At 69.3% G+C, this 16,998-nt stretch overlaps 1 protein-coding gene across 2 annotated transcripts; it reads left to right on the forward strand.

Moving 5' to 3' along the window:
* Window positions 1–4,051: 4,051 nt before the first annotated feature.
* On the forward strand, window positions 4,052–16,216 carry ADAM11 (ADAM metallopeptidase domain 11). 2 transcript variants are annotated; one of them, XM_064524427.1, is made up of 27 exons: window positions 4,052–4,342; window positions 6,655–6,833; window positions 7,995–8,071; window positions 8,212–8,278; window positions 10,582–10,667; window positions 10,763–10,829; window positions 10,965–11,025; window positions 11,180–11,241; window positions 11,325–11,399; window positions 11,510–11,581; window positions 11,657–11,823; window positions 11,913–11,997; window positions 12,074–12,164; window positions 12,266–12,317; window positions 12,496–12,595; window positions 12,766–12,837; window positions 12,915–13,007; window positions 13,103–13,183; window positions 13,269–13,319; window positions 13,405–13,468; window positions 13,707–13,806; window positions 13,909–14,028; window positions 14,135–14,303; window positions 14,381–14,495; window positions 14,701–14,791; window positions 15,289–15,306; window positions 15,782–16,216. In XM_064524427.1, the coding sequence occupies exons 1-27, from the start codon at window positions 4,285–4,287 to the stop codon at window positions 15,795–15,797; spliced, it is 2,289 nt and encodes a 762-aa protein (XP_064380497.1). In that variant the 5' UTR covers window positions 4,052–4,284; the 3' UTR covers window positions 15,798–16,216. The 2 variants fall into 2 exon arrangements, with proteins under 2 accessions (XP_064380497.1, XP_064380496.1); XM_064524426.1 differs by having other exon boundaries at window positions 15,289–16,216.
* Window positions 16,217–16,998: the final 782 nt, after the last annotated feature.

Here is a 16,998-nt window from a genome sequence, read left to right on the forward strand (position 1 = left end):
TGCACTGCCAGAAACGTGCTCGATGTTTGCCTGCTGTCATCTGGCAGATGGCATAGACCCTTCTTGCAAAATACCCATCCGCTTTGTCACTGCACCTGCAGCCCTTCCTCTCCATCATCACTGTCTTGCTCCCTGCCCAGGGTGCTCCTCATGCACTGGTGGGTCAGGAGGGCACTGGGAGAGGCCGTCCCCCTTGGGCAGGAGGCCTTGCAATCCCTGCTGAAGTGTAGACTAGCCCTGACCGGTGCTGGAGCAGCTGAGCCGTGCTTGGTGCCGCAGGTTCCTTGTGTTGGTTCCTTGCTCGTTACTGCGTGGAGGAAGCCAGAGGCCTGCAGACAGCAGGTCACCTGCCTCAAATCCCTGCCTGTCCTGAGGAACACCTCCTCTGCCCAGCTTTGCGTGGTGGAGGGGTGTTAGGCTGGTCTAGCCACCCTTGCTGGGGAAGGTCTGGGCATGAAACAGCTGTATCAATGTTGCCCTGGGACAGAGGCAGGGGCCAGGTACAGCCCAGGCCTGGCCCCTCGGCTCCAGGCAGTAAATCCAACTTTGCTGGGTGTTGCGGCACTTCTCAAAGTGCCGATCGACACGTGTAATTCAGCAGCCCTCGGCTGGGTTAAATCCCTGCAGTGCGGCCACGGAGACGATCCCAGTTTCCTGGAGTCTGTTCCCAGCCTTGAGTTCTCCCGTGCAGCTGTCTGACAAAACAGCGTGGGAGAGATTTCCCCGAGCGCAGGCGCGGCAGCCCCCGTGCGCCCAGATCCCCCGTGCGCACGTGTGTCCTGCTGCAGGGGGGCTCGGCAGGGGCTGAGCAGAGGATGAGGGGGCGGAAGCCAGGGCCTCGCCTGAGCGGGACCCTCTCGGCAGCTCCTCTCCAGGGCAAGTCAGGCTGAGGCTCCCCTACCCCCCGGAGCTGCTGCAGGTTTTAATTCCTTAACATTGTGCAAAGTGTTGATGATAGGAGGCGATCAGCGGGATTTGGGAAGTGGGAATTAGGAGAGCTGGGGCTAATGCTGCTCTCCCGCTCTCCGCTCCTGGGCACATCCCTCCCTCGTTCTCCCTTCGCTTCCACTTCCAAATGCTTTTGACTCCCCCTTGCACAATAAGTGGGGATTTGAGATGGAAAGCAAAGCACCCGTTCACGTTGTTCAGCGCGTCTTTGGCGTGTGCGGGGAAGGTGCCCGCTGAAATAACGTGAGTCACTGCTTAAAATACTCGACAAACTTCAAGGCGAAGCAAGCCAGGCGTTTTTGCTGTCGCGTTTGTGCTGCAGAGCTACAACCAGGTACCCAAAGGCTTTTGTTACCAGCAGGCACGTGAGTCCTGGTGGGAGAGGGGGAAGGTGGGAGCAGGTCCAGAGGGCAGGTGCTCGGAAGAGGGAATCCAGCGCAAGAGCAACGGCTGGTCCCACCCTGCGCTGAGACTCTGCTGGGGGGGTAATTCATGGGGCTCCCCAGCTCCCTGCGGCTCTGCCTGGCCGGAAGGATGGTCGGGGTGCTGCGGTGCAGGGAATCGGTTCCTTGGGATCATCACAACCCCGACTAAGCTCACGGAGCAGGCAGGGAGGTACCGGGAAGGGGAGGGTGGGGTAGAGCCCTGGCCTGGCGATGCCGGCTGGAGCGAGAGGAGGTAGCGTTAGGGACGGGGCTCGACGGGGCTCGTGGCTGTAGCAAGCCCGTGGTGGATGGTCCTCGCTGGCAGCGTGGTGGAGCAGCAGGTCCGGCTGCCGCAGAGACAACCATCCCTGAGGCAGCTCAGGAGGAATTCAGCCAGGGTGCTAACGTGGAAAGGAGGAACGGAATTAAATGAATCACAAATGCTTAAATGTGAAATGATTTCCCCCGGAGGAGCCTGAGGGCTGGGAAGCGAAGGGGGCCAGGGCTCAGGACCCCCCACCTTAGTCTTTTCTTGGGGCTCGACCGCAGCTCAACCGAGCTCAACCCCGAGACGATGCTCTCTAGGGCTTTCTCTGCCAGCGCTGCTTGTGCCGCAGCCAGGCGAGGTGAGGGAGGGCGAGCAGATCTATTTTAAATGAGCCTCTGCCTCGGTCCAGCCTGGAGCCAAGATGTTCTCATTTGTACTCGGAGGAAAGGAGGTGGCTGCTGCTCCCCGGGAGGCTTTGCACTGACCCACTTGTGCAGCACGTGAGCCGCGTCGGTCCAGCACTGCAGATGATACGGACGGCCGGGGGCGATGCTGGCCACCTCCGTTCTGCCGCGCTCCTGTTGAGCCCTCCAGCACCCCGGGACCCCCTTCTCCTGCAGGAGTCTGGTCCTGGGGCAACATACTCGTTCCCTGGGGGAAGGCTGTGCACAGGTAACGGAGCCCGGTTTTCCTGCAGGAAACCCAAGGGATTGGGGGGCAGCAGCCAGGCTGCCACCAAAACGCCCCCCAAATTCCCTCGTAGGCTTGCAGCTGTCGTAAGACGCAGCTGAGGTGCCAAGTGCCTCCTGTGGCCTCATGCTGCTCCTCCATGTTCCTCCTTTTCTCCTTGCCAGCATCCCATGGCTCTGAGGAGGGCAGGACAGCACGAGGTGGCCTGGCACAACCATCCATGAGGTCAGGAAGGATCCTGCATCCAGCTGATCCTGCCGGTCAGGAGCTGATGAGCAGCCAGAAATGTGTCTTGGTGCCTCCCTCTTGCATATATGACAGCTACAAGCTTAAGGGCACTCCGGATTGAACCAGGACCCGTGGACTGAGCACCCAGCTCCCAAGGACAGAGCTGGGTCCTCCCAGGTGTGGTCCTACCCCTAGCCAGGCAGTGGATGTCCCACCAGCCCAGCTCCCCCTGCCCAGGTCATGAGGAATGGCGTGAGTTGGACCCTCTGATGGTCACCTTTGCAGGGGTGCTGCATTTTGCGGCGTGCTTTCTCGTGGAGCACCCTTGCTCCCGCGTCATGGCTCAGCCACCCGGGAGAGCTTGGTTCCCATGGTGGGAGCTGTCTGCCTGGCTATGGGCAGAGCACACGTGTGATGTCCAGGCTCAGGGACCATCAGGGCCTTCCTGCGATGCCCTTGAGCTCCATCCTCTGCGATTGTCCCCTCCACACCACGGCTGACCTCTCAGACAACCTTCTCAGCACCCTGAGGGCACCAATATGCCTTGTTTCCCCTGGGGCTCCCCACCTCTGCCCCTGTAGGCCCAAGAGCTCTGTTTCAGCCTGGGCACCCAGCGCTTGCCTGGGCTGGGCCGTAGGTGCGCTTGTCTTCCTGCGGTCAAACGCTGGTTGTCCAGAGAGCTTGTGGAGTCTCCATGCCTGGAGATGTCCAGAACATGACTGGATGCAGTCCCATCTGCCCTAGGTGACCCTGCTTTGAGGAGGGGGGTTGCACTAGATGATGTCCAGAGGTCCCTTCTGACCTCAATGGTCCAGTGATTCTGTCTCCTGTCCCATCTCTGGCCCTGTCTCCTGGATGGACCTCAGAGCTATGCTGTAGGTAGCTGGTCTCCAGCCCTGTCCCCTGGACGGGCCTTGGACCCACACTGCAGCCTCACCTCAGTCCGGTCTCCAGCCCCATCTCCCGCTGCCAGACTCATCCAGCAAGGTCAAAGCCACCATGTGCCAGAGCCTCCGTCCACCCCACCGCTCCTGGGGACCTGAACCACGAAATCAGCCCCGTGTCCCCAGGGGGAAGGTCCCGGCCTGACCCACGGGGCCTGATGCGCTGCGGCGGCAAAACGCTGGACCTGGTACTGCCTGGGGGACCGGGGACCAGCAGGGACCTGGTACCTCCTGGGGGACCCGGTACCGGTTGGACGCTCGGTACCTGCTGGAGCCCTCGGGATCACCTGGGGGCTCGATATCAGCTAGGGCTTTGGTCCCGGCTGGGGGCTCCGGTCCCGGCTGGGGGCTCCGCACCGGCACCGGCACCAGCTGGGAGCGGGACGCCGGTACCGCCGCTGCGGCAGCCGGGGTGCGAGCGGCGCTGCGGCAGCCGGGGCGCGGGGCGGGCGCGGGGGGCGGGCGCGGGGCGGCGCCGCCACCGGGGCCGGCGGAGCCGGGGGGGGGGGGGGGAGGGAGGCGGTGCCGCCGCCGCCGCCGCCGCCGGGGCCGGTGCAGTGCGCGGGCAGGTGGCGGGGGCGGCGCTCCCGGGCCCCCCGCGGCCGCTCCCTGCCCGCTCGGCGGCAGCGCCGGCAGCGCCGCCGCCCATGCCCGGCCCGCGGCGGCGGAGGAGGAGGAGGAGGAGGAGGAGGTGGAGGAAGCAGCAAGGGCAGCGGCGGCCCCGGTCCTGGCAAGCCCCGGCCCCGGTGGACCCCGGCAGCGGGAGGATTATGAGGGAGCCATGAGCCCCCTGCGGAGCTGGCTGCTCGCCGCCCTCCTCTCGCTCACGCCGCGGGCAGGTAGGTTCCCCCCCCCCCGGCCCGGTTCCCCCCCCCGCCCCGGTTACCGGTGCCGCCGCCGCTGCGGGCTTTTTTGCTGCATCGACACATTTTTCTGCAGCGCCGCCCCGCAGCGGCCCGGGCGGCAGCGCCGCCCCCCCCGCTCCCCGGTGCCCCCCCCCTCCCCTCCACCCGCCGCCGCCGCCGCCGCCGCCTCGCCCGGTCCCGGCTGCCCCGCTGCGGGCGGCCCCGGTGCCGCCGGGGCGCTGCCGGGGGGGCCCCGGGCTGCGGGCGCTGCCGGTGCCCGCGGGGACGCGGCGCCGCGCTGGGGGGGGGGGGGGACAAGCGACCGCCCCCCCCCCCCCCGGAGCGCAGCGCTGCGCCTGGGTCCCCTGATGCCACCCGGGTGTCCCCTCCGGGATGTGTCCCCACGCGTGTCCCCAGGGTGTCTGCCCTGCCCCGGTCCCCCCCCCCCGGTGGCTCCCGGTCCCCCCCCGTGGGACATGGCACCGCACCCGTGTGTGTCCTCCAGGGGACACGCACCTGGGTGTCCCCTCCAGGATGTGTCCCCATACCGGTGCCCCCGGTGTCCCCTCCGCCACGCGCTGCTCTGCCTGGGTCCCCCGTGTCCCCTCCGGGTCACAGCGCCGTACCTGGGGCCCTCGGCATCCCCCGGGTGTCCCCTCTGGCCTGTGTCCCCACACCGGCCAGCTCTGTCCCCTGGGTGTCCCCTCGAGGAGGTCCTGCCCTACCTGGGTCCTCGGGTGGCCTTTCCGGGGCACGACACCGCGCCTGGGTCCCCCCGTGTCCCCAAGCCGTCCGCTCCAGGACACGTCTCCGTACTGGCCCTCCATGTCCCCTGGCCACCCCCTGCAGGACATGCTGCTGTCCCTGGGTGTCCCCTGGCTGTCCCCTAAGGGATGTGCCCCCAAACGGGCCCTCCATGTCCCCTCTGGGTTGTGCCGCCATATCTGGGTCCCCATCACGTCTCTGGCCATCTCCTTCAGGCTGTGCCACCATACCTGGGTCCCCAGCTGTCCCCTCCAGGACAGGCCCCGATGTCACCCATCCCTTCCTGGCCACCTCATCGTACCTGGGTCCCCATCATGTCTTCCAGCCATCCCCTCCAGCCCGTGCCACCACACCTGGGTCCCCGTCATGTCCCTTGTCCATCTTCTCCAGGACAGGCCCGTGTATCAGCTCTCCTCGTCCCCCAGCTGTCCCCTATGTGCCATGCCACCACACCTGGGTCCCCATGATGTCCCCTGGCTGCCCCTGCAGGACAGGCCCCCCTACCAGCCCTCCTCGCCCCCGGCTGTCCCCTACATGCCATGCCACCACAACTGGGTCACCATGATGCCCCCTGGCCATCCCTTCCAGGACAGGCCCCCATACCAGCCCTCCTCGTCCCCTGGCCATCTCCTATGTGCCATGCCACCACACTCGGGTCCCCGTGGTGTCCCCCAGCCATCCCCTATGTGCCATGCCACCACATCTGGGTCCCCATGATGTCCCCCAGCCATCCCTTCCAGAACAGACGCTGGTACCAGCCCTCCTCATCCCCCGGCCATCCCCTATGTGCCATGCCACCACACCTGGGTCCCCATCATGTCCCCTGCCCATGTCCTGCAGGACTGGCCCCTGTAGTGGCCCTCCTTGTCCCCCGGCCATCCCCTATTGCCATGCCACCACACCTGGGTCCCCATCATGTGCCCTAGCCATCCCCTGTGTGCCATGCCACCACACCTGGGTCCCCATGATGCCCCCCCGGCCATCCCTTCCAGGACAGGCCCCCATACCAGCCCTCCTCGTCCCCTGGCCATCTCCTATGTGCCATGCCACCACACTTGGGTCCCTGTGATGTCCCCCAGCCATCCCCTATGTGCTATGCCACCACATTTGGGTCCCCATGATGTCCCCCAGCCGTCCCTTCCAGGACAGGCCCCCTTACCAGCCCTCCTCATCCCCCGGCTATCCCCTATGTGCCATGCCACCACACCTGGGTCCCCATCATGTCCCCTGCCCATCCCCTGCAGGACTGGCCCCTGTACCAGCCCTCCTTGTCCCCCGGCCATCCCCTATGTGCCATGCCACCACATTTGGGTCCCCATGGTGTCCCCCAGCCATCCCTTCCAAGACAGGTCCCCCTACCAGCCCTCCTTGTCCTCTGGCTGTCCCCTACATGCCATGCCACCACACCTGGCTCCCCATGATGTCCCCCAGCCATCCCTTCCAGGACAGGCCCCCGTACCAGCCCTCCTCATCCCCCAGCCATCCCCTCCGGGCCACGCCGCCGTCCCCGGTCCCCACCGAGCGCCTCTCCTCGCCGGCAGGTCCCGCCGCGGCGGCCGGCGCTCTGCAGCGGAGGGTCCCACGGGCCGGATGGCAGGACGGGCGCCTCGTGTCCCAGATCACCCACCCCAGCAGGTTAGTGGGGCAGAGCTCGGGGGGCGAAGTCCCGAAGCCTCAGCTGGACACCAGGGTCAGGCATGAGCCTCGAGGAGGAGGCCCCGTAAGTGACCCGCGTCCGTCACCCCCCTCCCTCCGCTCCCTTCCCGTCACAGCCCCGGGGCGGACAGACGGACAGGCCCCGGGTGCCACTTCCCGGGGCCACCCGGCTCCTTGCAGGTCGCCCACCGGCACCGACCTTTCCAGCTTTCCCAGCTTCTCACCACCCTTCGGTTTTGCCCGGGTTGGCCCCAGCGGGGGGGGGCACTGGCTGCGTTTCGGGGAGCCGCTGCAGCCCCCGGCGGTGGCGGGGGGGGGGGCACCGTCCCTCGAGGGGCAGCTCTGCAAGACGGGGCGGCCGCAGCGAGAGCGGTGCCGATCGATGCGCCCGCGTCCTCGCCGGCTCCGCGGCAAATTAATGGCCTTAAATTGCAGCCGAGGTGATTTAAGCTCGGCGCTAAGTAAAACCTCGTAACCGCGAGGACGCTTCGGCCGGGGCGGGGGGGTAAATGGCCGGCGGCGGGGGGGGATTTAAGAGCGCATTAAACAAGCGGCCGACCGGACCCGCTGCGCGGCCCCGGGGTGCCGCAGGGCCGGCGGCCGGAGAGGCTCTGTCCCCGCGCGACCTCCAAACTTGGAGCGGGGAAAGCGTCCTCCGGCCAGCGAGACCCTCCCCGTCCCCTCCCCGGGGGACTCAGCGGTGGCACTTGGGGCCTCCCGTCCCCATCCCCGGGGAGCCGCGCTCGGGCTCCAGCGGCCTCCCAGGACCGCCACGTCCCCCCGAGGAGGCCGGAGAGGGCGATTCCCGCGCTGCCCCTCCATCCCGTGAACACGCTCCCGGCGCTGCCAAAACCGCGCACGGGTCAGGCCACGGGGAGGGAGCCGTTTTAAGCCAAAAACTAGCGATTTTTTTTTAAACTGAGATTTATTTAATTTTTTAAGTGCAGAAGAGCCCGCAAGTATCTAGGTTTAGGGAGATTTTTTTTTTTAAATTTTTCTCTTTTGCCGAGCAAAAAGCAGAACCGGCTGCGTCGGCTTCGGGCGCCGGCTGAGGCCGTTTCCGGCACCTCCAGCTGGCAGCGAGTCGCTCATCAGGCTCGGTGCCGGGGCTTTTCCCGACGGCGAGCGAAGGCCGCCGGGCTCCCGCCGCAGGGGGGTCTCGGCGACGTGGCGGCTCGGCGGCGCGGGCGGGTTCGGCCTCAGCGGGGCTCCCGTTTTCGCGCAGGCGGCACATCTGGCGCGGGTGAGCTTCTTGGTGCGCGCCTTCGGCTCGGCCTTCACCCTGGACCTGGAGCTGAACCAGTGAGTGTCGCGCCGGGGCCGGCCGAGATGCCGGTAGCGTCCCGTGATGGAGGGGGAACCGTCGGGCTGGGGGGGGAAAGGGGAGCCGGCGGGGACGGATCGGGGTCCCGGTGCTGAGCCCCCGTCGCCGTTGCCCGCAGCCACCTCCTGGCCTCGCGCTACGTGGAGCGGCACGTCGGCACGGGCGGCAACGGCAGCCGCAGCACGGTAAGCTGGGCGCTGCGCAGGGGGCCGTGGGCACCCACGGGTGCTGGGGAGCTGAGTCGGGGCTGGGACCACCCACGGGAGGAGGGAGCCCAGTGCGCGCTGGTCCAGGGGTGTTGGAGCTGCAGCGGGACCCATCCTGCCCCATTGCAAGGCGCTCGCGTGCCAGAGCTGCAGTGGGACCCATCCTGCCCCATTGCAAGGCTCTCGCGTGCCAGAGCTGCAGTGGGACCCATCCTGCCCCATTGCAAGGCTCTCGCATGCCAGAGCTGCAGTGGGACCCATCCTGCCCCATTGCAAGGCGCTCGCGTGCCAGAGCTGCAGTGGGACCCATCCTGCCCCATTGCAAGGCGCTCGCATGCCAGAGCTGCAGTGGGACCCATCCTGCCCCATTGCAAGGCTCTCGCATGCCAGAGCTGCAGCGGGACCCATCCTGCCCCATTGCAAGGCGCTCGCATGCCAGAGCTGCAGTGGGACCCATCCTGCCCCATTGCAAGGCGCTCGCGTGCCAGAGCTGCAGTGGGACCCATCCTGCCCCATTGCAAGGCGCTCGCGTGCCAGAGCTGCGGTGGGCCCCATCCTGCCCCATTGCAAGGCTCTCGCGTGCCGGAGCTGCGGCGGGACCCATCCTGCCCCATTGCAAGGCTCTCGCGTGCCGGAGCTGCGGCGGGCCCCATCCTGCCCCATTGGAAGGCTCTCGCGTGCCGGAGCTGCGGCAGGACCCATCCTGCCCCATGGCAAGGCTCTCGCATGCCAGAACTGCGGTGGGACCCATCCTGCCCCACGGCAAGGCTCTTGCATACCAGAATTGCAGTGGGACCCATCCTGCCCCATTGCAAGGCTCTCGCGTGCCGGAGCTGCGGCAGGCCCCATCCTGCCCCATTGCAAGGCTCTCGCGTGCCGGAGCTGCGGCGGGCCCCATCCTGCCCCATTGCAAGGCTCTCGCGCGCCAGAGCTGCGGCGGGACCCATCCTGCCCCATTGCAAGGCTCTCGCATGCCGGAGCTGCGGCGGGACCCATCCTGCCCCATTGCAAGGCTCTCGCGTGCCGGAGCTGCGGCAGGCCCCATCCTGCCCCATTGCAAGGCTCTCGCGTGCCGGAGCTGCGGCGGGCCCCATCCTGCCCCATTGCAAGGCTCTCGCATGCCGGAGCTGCGGCGGGACCCATCCTGCCCCATTGCAAGGCTCTCGCGTGCCGGAGCTGCGGCAGGCCCCATCCTGCCCCATTGCAAGGCTCTCGCGTGCCGGAGCTGTGGCGGGCCCCATCCTGCCCCATTGGAAGGCTCTCGCGTGCCGGAGCTGCGGCGGGACCCATCCTGCCCCATTGCAAGGCTCTCGCGTGCCGGAGCTGCGGCGGGCCCCATCCTGCCCCATTGCAAGGCTCTCGTGTGCCGGAGCTGCGGCGGGCCCCATCCTGCCCCATTGCAAGGCTCTCGCATGCCAGAGCTGCGGCGGGACCCATCCTGCCCCACTGCAAGGCTCTCGCGTGCCGGAGCTGCGGCGGGACCCATCCTGCCCCATTGCAAGGCTCTCGCATGCCGGAGCTGTGGCAGGACCCATCCTGCCCCATTGCAAGGCTCTCGCGTGCCGGAGCTGCGGCGGGCCCCATCCTGCCCCATTGCAAGGCTCTCGCGTGCCGTAGCCACGACGGGCCGCATCCTGCCCCATCGCAAGCCCCAGCTGGGCTCTCACTGGCCCTTCGCCCCGGGGCACCGCGTGGGCCGGCGTCTCCCAGCCGGGCGGCACAGCGGGCGCAGGGGGAGATGCCGGCACCGCTCCAAGCCATCCATCGATTCCTGCAGCCGAGGACTAAAGCAGCTCCCCGGCAAGCCGCCGGGTCAGGATGCTCCCGAACGCGCTGCCGCATCTCACGCGCGGTGGGGGGGGGGCTCAGCTGGCCGCCGAGGTTTCCCCCCCCCCCGGGCGGGAGGCCGGCGAGGACCCCGCGGCGGCGGCGGGCAGAGCGGCGGCGGCGTGAAAAAGATGAATGGGGTTTCCCGAAATAGCTCCTCTCCGGCGGCCCTGCCCGCCGTGCAGATGCGCCCGCGCCGGGCGCAACGGCGGCCCTTTAAGTAGAGCAGCAGTAATGCCGGACGCCTGGGCCCGCGCTAAGCCGCCCCGGCGAGGACGGGGCGTTTCGGAGGCGCCGGCCGGAGGGGCGCGAGCGGCGGCCATGGCGGCGTTGGGGAGGGAGGAAGGCGGCGGGTTGGCGGTGCGGGAGGGCGGCTCGCGGTGGCGCCGGCCGGGGAGTGGGGCCCAGGCGTCCGGTGGGCCGCAGCGGGCCGTTCCCCGTCCGCTCTGCCGCAGGGCGCCGGGGAGCATTGCTACTACCAGGGCAGCGTGCGCGGGCGGCCCCGCTCCTTCGCGGCGCTCTCCAGCTGCCAGGGCCTGCAGTGAGTATGGCGGCGGTGGGGGGGGGCCGCCATTTTGGGGTGGGGGTGGGGGCCGCCCCACGGCACCCTGTGACCCACGGCGGCTTCCCTTGCAGCGGCGTCTTCTCGGACGGCAGGGCCACCTACCTGATCGAGCCCCACGCCGGCGCCCAGCGCGGGCAGGTGAGCACCACGGCGGGGCCCGGCCGCCATGGCCTCCCCCTCACTCCGTTCCCCCGTAATGGCGGCGGCGCCTCTGCTGAGGGAGTCCGGGGCCTGACTGGGGGGTTGTGACCGGCTTCTCCCCCCTCACACCAGGGCCCGCGACCGCACGTGATCCGGCGGGCGCCCCGACACGGCCCCGGCTGCTCGGAGCCAGGTGAGCGGCGGCGAGGCGTCACCTCACGGCGGCCAGGCGTCACCTCATGGCGGCCAGGCGTCACCTCACGGCCGGGCCCGGCTGCGGGCAACCGGCCGGGCCGGCTCCCGGCGAGCGCCCGGGCCCCGCCGCCAGCTGCCTCCTTTCCCTGCAGGCTGCCTCCCGGCCCCGCTCCGGCACGCCGGCGGCTCGCCGAAGCCGCGCCGGCGGCGGCAGGTAGGCGCCAGCTTGGGCCCTCGGCGGCCGCCGCCACGGCCGAGCCGCGGGGGCCCGGCTGAGCTGTCGCCCGGCGCCCGCAGGTGCGGCGAGCCCAGCACACGGTGCACAGCGAGACCAAGTACATCGAGCTGGCGGTGGTGAACGACCATCAGCTGGTGAGCGCCGCGGCCGCCGTTCCCCCCCCCCCCCCGGGGAGCAGCGGGGCGGTGGGGGCCGCCCGTCGCGTCCTCCATCGCCATCCCACCGCCCCGCTGCTCCCCCGCAGTTCCTGCAGCTCCGCAAGTCCGTGGTGCTCACCAGCAACTTCGCCAAGTCCGTGGTGAACCTGGCCGACATGGTGAGCGGGGGGCACGCGGGGGGGTGGCGGGGGACACCGTCGGGGCCAGCGGGCTCACGCGCCCGCCCGCCGCAGCTCTACAAGGAGCAGCTCAACACGCGCATCGTCCTGGTGGCCATGGAGACCTGGGCCTCCGAGGACAAGATCCGCGTGGAGGAGGACTCGCTGGAGACGCTCGCCCGCTTCATGAAGTACCGCAAGGAGACGGCGCCGGAGCCCAGCGACACCGTCCACCTCTTCTCGTGAGCGCCCCGCGGGCCGGGCCGGCACGTCGGGGGGAACCCACCACCGCCGGCGGCTGCCTGCAGCTCCCCGTTGCTCGTCCTTGCAGGGGCCGGACGTTTCAGAGCAGCCGCAGCGGCGCCGCCTTCGTGGGGGGCATCTGCTCGCCCGCCCGCGGCGGGGGAGTCAACGAGGTGGGTACGGGGCGCGCCGGACGCCGGGGCCCCCGGCGGTGGTTGCTCCGCTGACCCCGGCTTCCCTCCCGCGCAGTACGGCAGCGTGGCGGCCATGGCGGTGACGCTGGCGCAGACGCTGGGGCAGAACGTGGGCATGATGTGGAACAAGCATCGCAGCTCGGCAGGTAGCCTCCCGCCCACCCGGCACCCTTGGGTGTCCCCTCTCCGCCACCAAGGGCCACCAGGGCACCATCGGCCCCCCGCCAGCGCCTCTCCTCTCCCGCAGGCGACTGCCGGTGTCCGGACTCGTGGCTGGGCTGCATCATGGAGGACACGGGGTGAGTGCCGGTGTCACGCCACTGGGGCTCCCAAAAATGCAGGATGCACCCGGCGTGAAGCCCTTACGGCCGAGGCGCGCGGTGGAGTCGGAGGAGCTGCCATTAGCAGCTCGGCACCCTGCTCCGGGGAAGGAGCGAGGCGTCCCGCGGTGTCACCTTGTCACCTCCCATCCGCCAGCTACTACCTGCCGCGCAAGTTCTCCCGCTGCAGCATCGACGAGTACAACCAGTTCCTGCAGGACGGCGGCGGCAGCTGCCTCTTCAACAAGCCCCTGAAGGTAGGAGGTGTTTGGGACGGGGGGTGCCGGGTCCTTCGGGGTGGCGGGTTGCCAACCTGCAGGGTCCCGCCGGGGTCCCGATGGCCTTTTTGTGGCACCCGCGCGGGGCGGCTCTGCCCTGCCACCGCTCCGGGCCCCTCGCTGCAGCTTTCTCCTTCCTTCGCTGCCAGTTGTTGGATGCACCCGAGTGCGGCAACGGCTTCGTGGAGGCGGGCGAAGAGTGCGACTGCGGCTCGCTGGCGGTGAGCGGTGGCGGCGGGGACGGCGGGGGGGCTTTGCCGGCGCCGGCTCACGGCCCTCGCGCCGCTCTTTCGGGCAGGAGTGTGCCAAGAGCGGCGGCAGCTGCTGCAAGAAGTGCACGCTGACCCACGACGCCATGTGCAGCGACGGGCTGTGCTGCAAAGGCTGCAAGGTGCGAAGGGGGGGCACGCCGGGGCCCCCGGCGCCAGGCCGGTCTTTGCACCCCGATGCACCACCCACCCTTTTATTTTTGTCTCGTTTTTGCAGTACGAGCCGCGCGGCGTGTCCTGCCGGGAGGCCGTGAACGAGTGCGACATCCCCGAGACTTGCACCGGCGACTCCAGCCAGGTGAGTGGGCTGGTGCCGGGGGGGGGGGGCATTGCAGAGTGGGGGGCAGCTGGCGTCACCCCTGTCCTCTCGCCCTGCCCTGCAGTGTCCCCCCAACCTGCACAAGCTCGATGGCTACTTCTGCGAGAACGAGCAGGTGAGCGGGCTGGGCACCCCCCCGGATAAGCGGCACTCCCCCCCCCACCCGCCGCTGCGCCGTGACCCCGCTGCCCACTCCCCAGGGCCGATGCTACGGCGGCCGCTGCAAAACCCGAGACCGGCAGTGCAATGCGCTGTGGGGCCGCGGTAAGTCGCAACGGTTCCCCCCCCGCCCCCCCCCGGGCATTTTGCTCCTCCTGCGGCCGGCGGGGAGGACGGGGCAGGCAGGATCATTGCGGGAAGCCCCCCATGCCCATGCCCCCCATGGCGCAGGCAGCATGTGGGGCGCCAGGTTTGCCCACAGCAGGGGAAGAAATCCCTGGATGATGCCTCTTTTTTTTGTGTTTTGGTTTGGTTTGGGGGTTTTTCTGCTTTTCCTCCCCAGGCTCGGCCGAGCGGTTCTGCTACGAGAAGCTCAACGTGGAAGGGACGGAGCGGGGCAACTGCGGGCGCGAGGGCCTGGGCTGGATGCAGTGCAACAAGCAGTGAGCGTCCCCCCGCGTCCCCCCCAGCGTGGGGACGCCCAGGCAAGCGGTGGCTGTGTCCCCACGGGCTGCCGGGGCCCCAGCACCGCCTGTGCCTTGCAGGGACGTCCTCTGCGGCTTCCTCCTCTGCGCCAACATCAGCGGGGCGCCCCGGCTGGGCGAGCTCAGCGGCGAGATCGCCACCATGACCTTCTTCCATCAAAACCGCTACGTGGACTGCAGGTTGGGGGGGTGGGACATGGGGGACACTGGACCATGGCTCAGCCGGTGGGGGCTAAGCATGTGCTGGTGGGGCCGCGCGTGCCACCTTGTCCCCGTGCCACCGCAGGGGTGGCCACGTGCAGCTGGTGGACGGCTCGGACCTGAGCTACGTGGAGGACGGCACTCCGTGCGGGCCCAGCATGCTGTGTCTTGACCATAAATGCCTTCCAGTGACGGCCTTTAACTTCAGCTCCTGTCCCGGCAGCTGGGACGGGAAGATCTGCTTTGACCATGGGGTGAGTCGCGGCGGTGCCTGGCATGGGGGGGACGCTGGGCGCGCGGCGGGCACTCACCCCGGCCCCCCCCCCCCCAGGTCTGCAGCAACGAGGGCAAATGCATCTGCCAGCCCGAGTGGACGGGCAAGGACTGCAGCGTGTACGACCCCATCCCCGAGCCGAAGCCCACGGGCGAGACGGAGCGATACAAGGGTCTGTGCGCGGCGGCGGGGATGGGGACAGGGTGCTGCCTGGCCCCTCTGTGGCTCTGCAGCTGGCGGGCACAGCTGGGCACAGCTGGATGGCGCCCGGCTCCGGTGCCCCTGCTCCCTGCAGCGCTCGGTCTGCCCCAGCGCTGCCCTTGGGGGCCTGTGTCCCCTACACACACTGATGCCTCTCCCTGTCCCCTTTGTCACAGGTCCCAGTGGCACTAATATCATTATTGGCTCCATCGCTGGGGCCGTGCTGGTGGCTGCCATAGTCCTAGGGGGCACTGGCTGGGGATTTAAGTAAGCAAACACCGCATGCCTCTTCTTCCTCCTCCTCCTCCTCCTCCTTCTCCTTTCTCCAGTCCTGCCGTGTCCTTCCGTGCCAGGGGCAAGCAGCTGGGGCCAGGAGCCCTTCCCAGCTTCGCTCCTGGCCTCCAGGGACACCCAGTGCCACTTAGCTCGGGGTCGCAGCCGGGTGCCGGGGGGGGGGGCAGGGGGCCCTCGCCTCCGGCACCTGTCTCCTCCAGTGGCCCGGGTCCCCCCCCCGCATGACCATCACCCCGGCTGCAGGCGCCATGGCCCCAAGCGGGTGGGGGGCCAAAAGCCGTGCTTGTGCCAGGCTTTGTCCCCCCGGCCTGGCGCTGGGAGCACCCTAAGGGTGTCCCCCCCCCCCCAGCGGGTGGCAGCCCCAAGCTGGCACACATGGGGCTGGGGGCACCCGGGCTGGGCGCTAATGCTCTTTTTTTTTTTTCCCCCTCTCTCCCCCTTTCCCCTTCCTCCCTTTCCCCCCTGCCAAGGAATATCCGGAGAGGAAGGTACGACCCGGCTCAGCAGGGCGTGTAGCCCCCCCTTCCCCGTCTGCCGTCCACCTCCATCCTCCCCGTGTCGTCTCCTCCTCACCATCACCATGGCGGGGGGGCGCCGGGCGCTCCGCCGCCGCCGCCGCAGCCGCCTCCGTCCGCGGCGCGGGCAGGGCGGCCGCGTGGGAGCCGGGGCGCAGCCGGAGCGAGGGGGACGGGACCCACGGCCGCCCCACAGCCGCCGCCGGGGGCTGGTCTCCCGGCCCGGCCGTCGCCTCCCGGCGCCCGTCCCCCTGTCCTGTCGCTGTGTGTCCGGCCGCCCCGTGTGCTGTGTCCGTCTCTGTGGCCCCGCCGCTTCGCCCGGGCCCCCACGCAGGCCGCGCAGGCCCCCGCGGCGGCCCCGGCTCGTTTCGGCTCGGCGGCCGCCATCGCGGCCTCTCCACACACACACACACTAAACCTCCCCCCCCGCCTCGCTTCTCTGTTGCAGGTCCGGGGGGGCCTAAGCGGGCGCCCGCCCGGCCCCCCGCGCCTCGCCGGGCCTTCGCGCCCAAGCGGCCAGCGCTTACGCCGGGCCCCGGCCGGCGGCGAGAGTCTTCCGGAGGAGGAGAGCGCCGGGGCGGCCGTGCGTGGCCCTCGGTGCCCGGGGGGGGCCCCCGGCCTGGGCCCGGCCTGGTTTTGTTCTTAAATTCACGGCACCGCGACGAATGTAACCTCTCCCCCCACACACACCCCCCCCACCCTGCGTGGGGCCGTGGGGCTGAGCCCCAAGAGCCTGGAGCCCCCTCCTCCCCCCCCCCCCCACCCCAGGCCAGCGTCCCGCCATGGGGGCTGCAGTCCCCCCTCCCCCAGATCTGCTGCCCCAAACGTCCCCCAGCCCTCAGTCCCTCCTGCCATGCCCCGGTGCAGGATCTGCCCCCCCCCCCCCCCCCGCCCCGGTCCCCAGCCCTGATGCTGGCTCTGCACCCTGTGTTCTTTTTTGGGGGGGGGGGGGGCTGTGTCCCCTAAACTCCCCCCCCCCCAGGTCCCTGGAAGCCAGGGCGGCACTGCCCAAATGTGGGGCATGCCCCCTCCCCACACCATGGGGCCTGGCTGCCGCGGCCATGGGTGCTGGCACCCACCCAGCACCCACCCAGCCCTGGCCATTGCACCCTGAACAGCGGGGCCAGATCGTCCGTTGGGGGGGGGCGGGGCAGGTGTCATGGGGCAGGCTACCTGTGTGGGGTGGCTCTGTTGGGGGGGGGGGGGCACCCCAGGGATGGGGACGGGGGCCCTTGCAGCACTGGTGACACTCAGCATTTTGGAGGGGGACCCAGCACCCATTGGGGGGGGGGGGGGGTGTCCCTCCACACCCGGTGTCCCTGTCCACTGTGGAGCCACTTTGGGAGGAGACCATGGGTTTGGGTGGGGGGGTGGGGGGTGGCAGGTGCGTGGCTTTGGAGGCTGGACCCCGGTGGGGGGGGGGAGGGGGATTGTCCCCAAGCCCAGCTGTCACCAGGAACAGCGAGCGCCCTGCCAGGAGCTCCACGGCACCCATGGGTGCTCGCGATGTGCTGGTTGAAGCACTAAGCACTGCCCTGATGCCCGTGCCCGGGCTGGCAACCAGAAGCGGCTCGTGGCCAGCGCTGCAGCAGGGACCGACAGTGACTTTGTGCCACACTCTGTGGTGACACTGGTGCAGGAAGGGAAGCGGGTGGCTTGTCACCG

The sequence above is a fragment of the Dromaius novaehollandiae genome, chromosome 22 (genome assembly GCF_036370855.1).
Source record: "Dromaius novaehollandiae isolate bDroNov1 chromosome 22, bDroNov1.hap1, whole genome shotgun sequence".
In the NCBI taxonomy this organism is placed as follows: domain Eukaryota; kingdom Metazoa; phylum Chordata; class Aves; order Casuariiformes; family Dromaiidae; genus Dromaius; species Dromaius novaehollandiae.

Excerpts from the sequence above, each read along its gene's own strand:
- ADAM11 (XM_064524426.1), top strand. The coding sequence starts at position 4,285 with ATGAGCCCCCTGCGGAGCTGGCTGCTCGCCGCCCTCCTCTCGCTCACG. Across the intron at positions 8,072-8,211 it reads CTGGACCTGGAGCTGAACCA|CCACCTCCTGGCCTCGCGCT; the intron begins GTGAGTGTCGCG and ends CGTTGCCCGCAG. Across the intron at positions 11,582-11,656 it reads TGGTGAACCTGGCCGACATG|CTCTACAAGGAGCAGCTCAA; the intron begins GTGAGCGGGGGG and ends CGCCCGCCGCAG.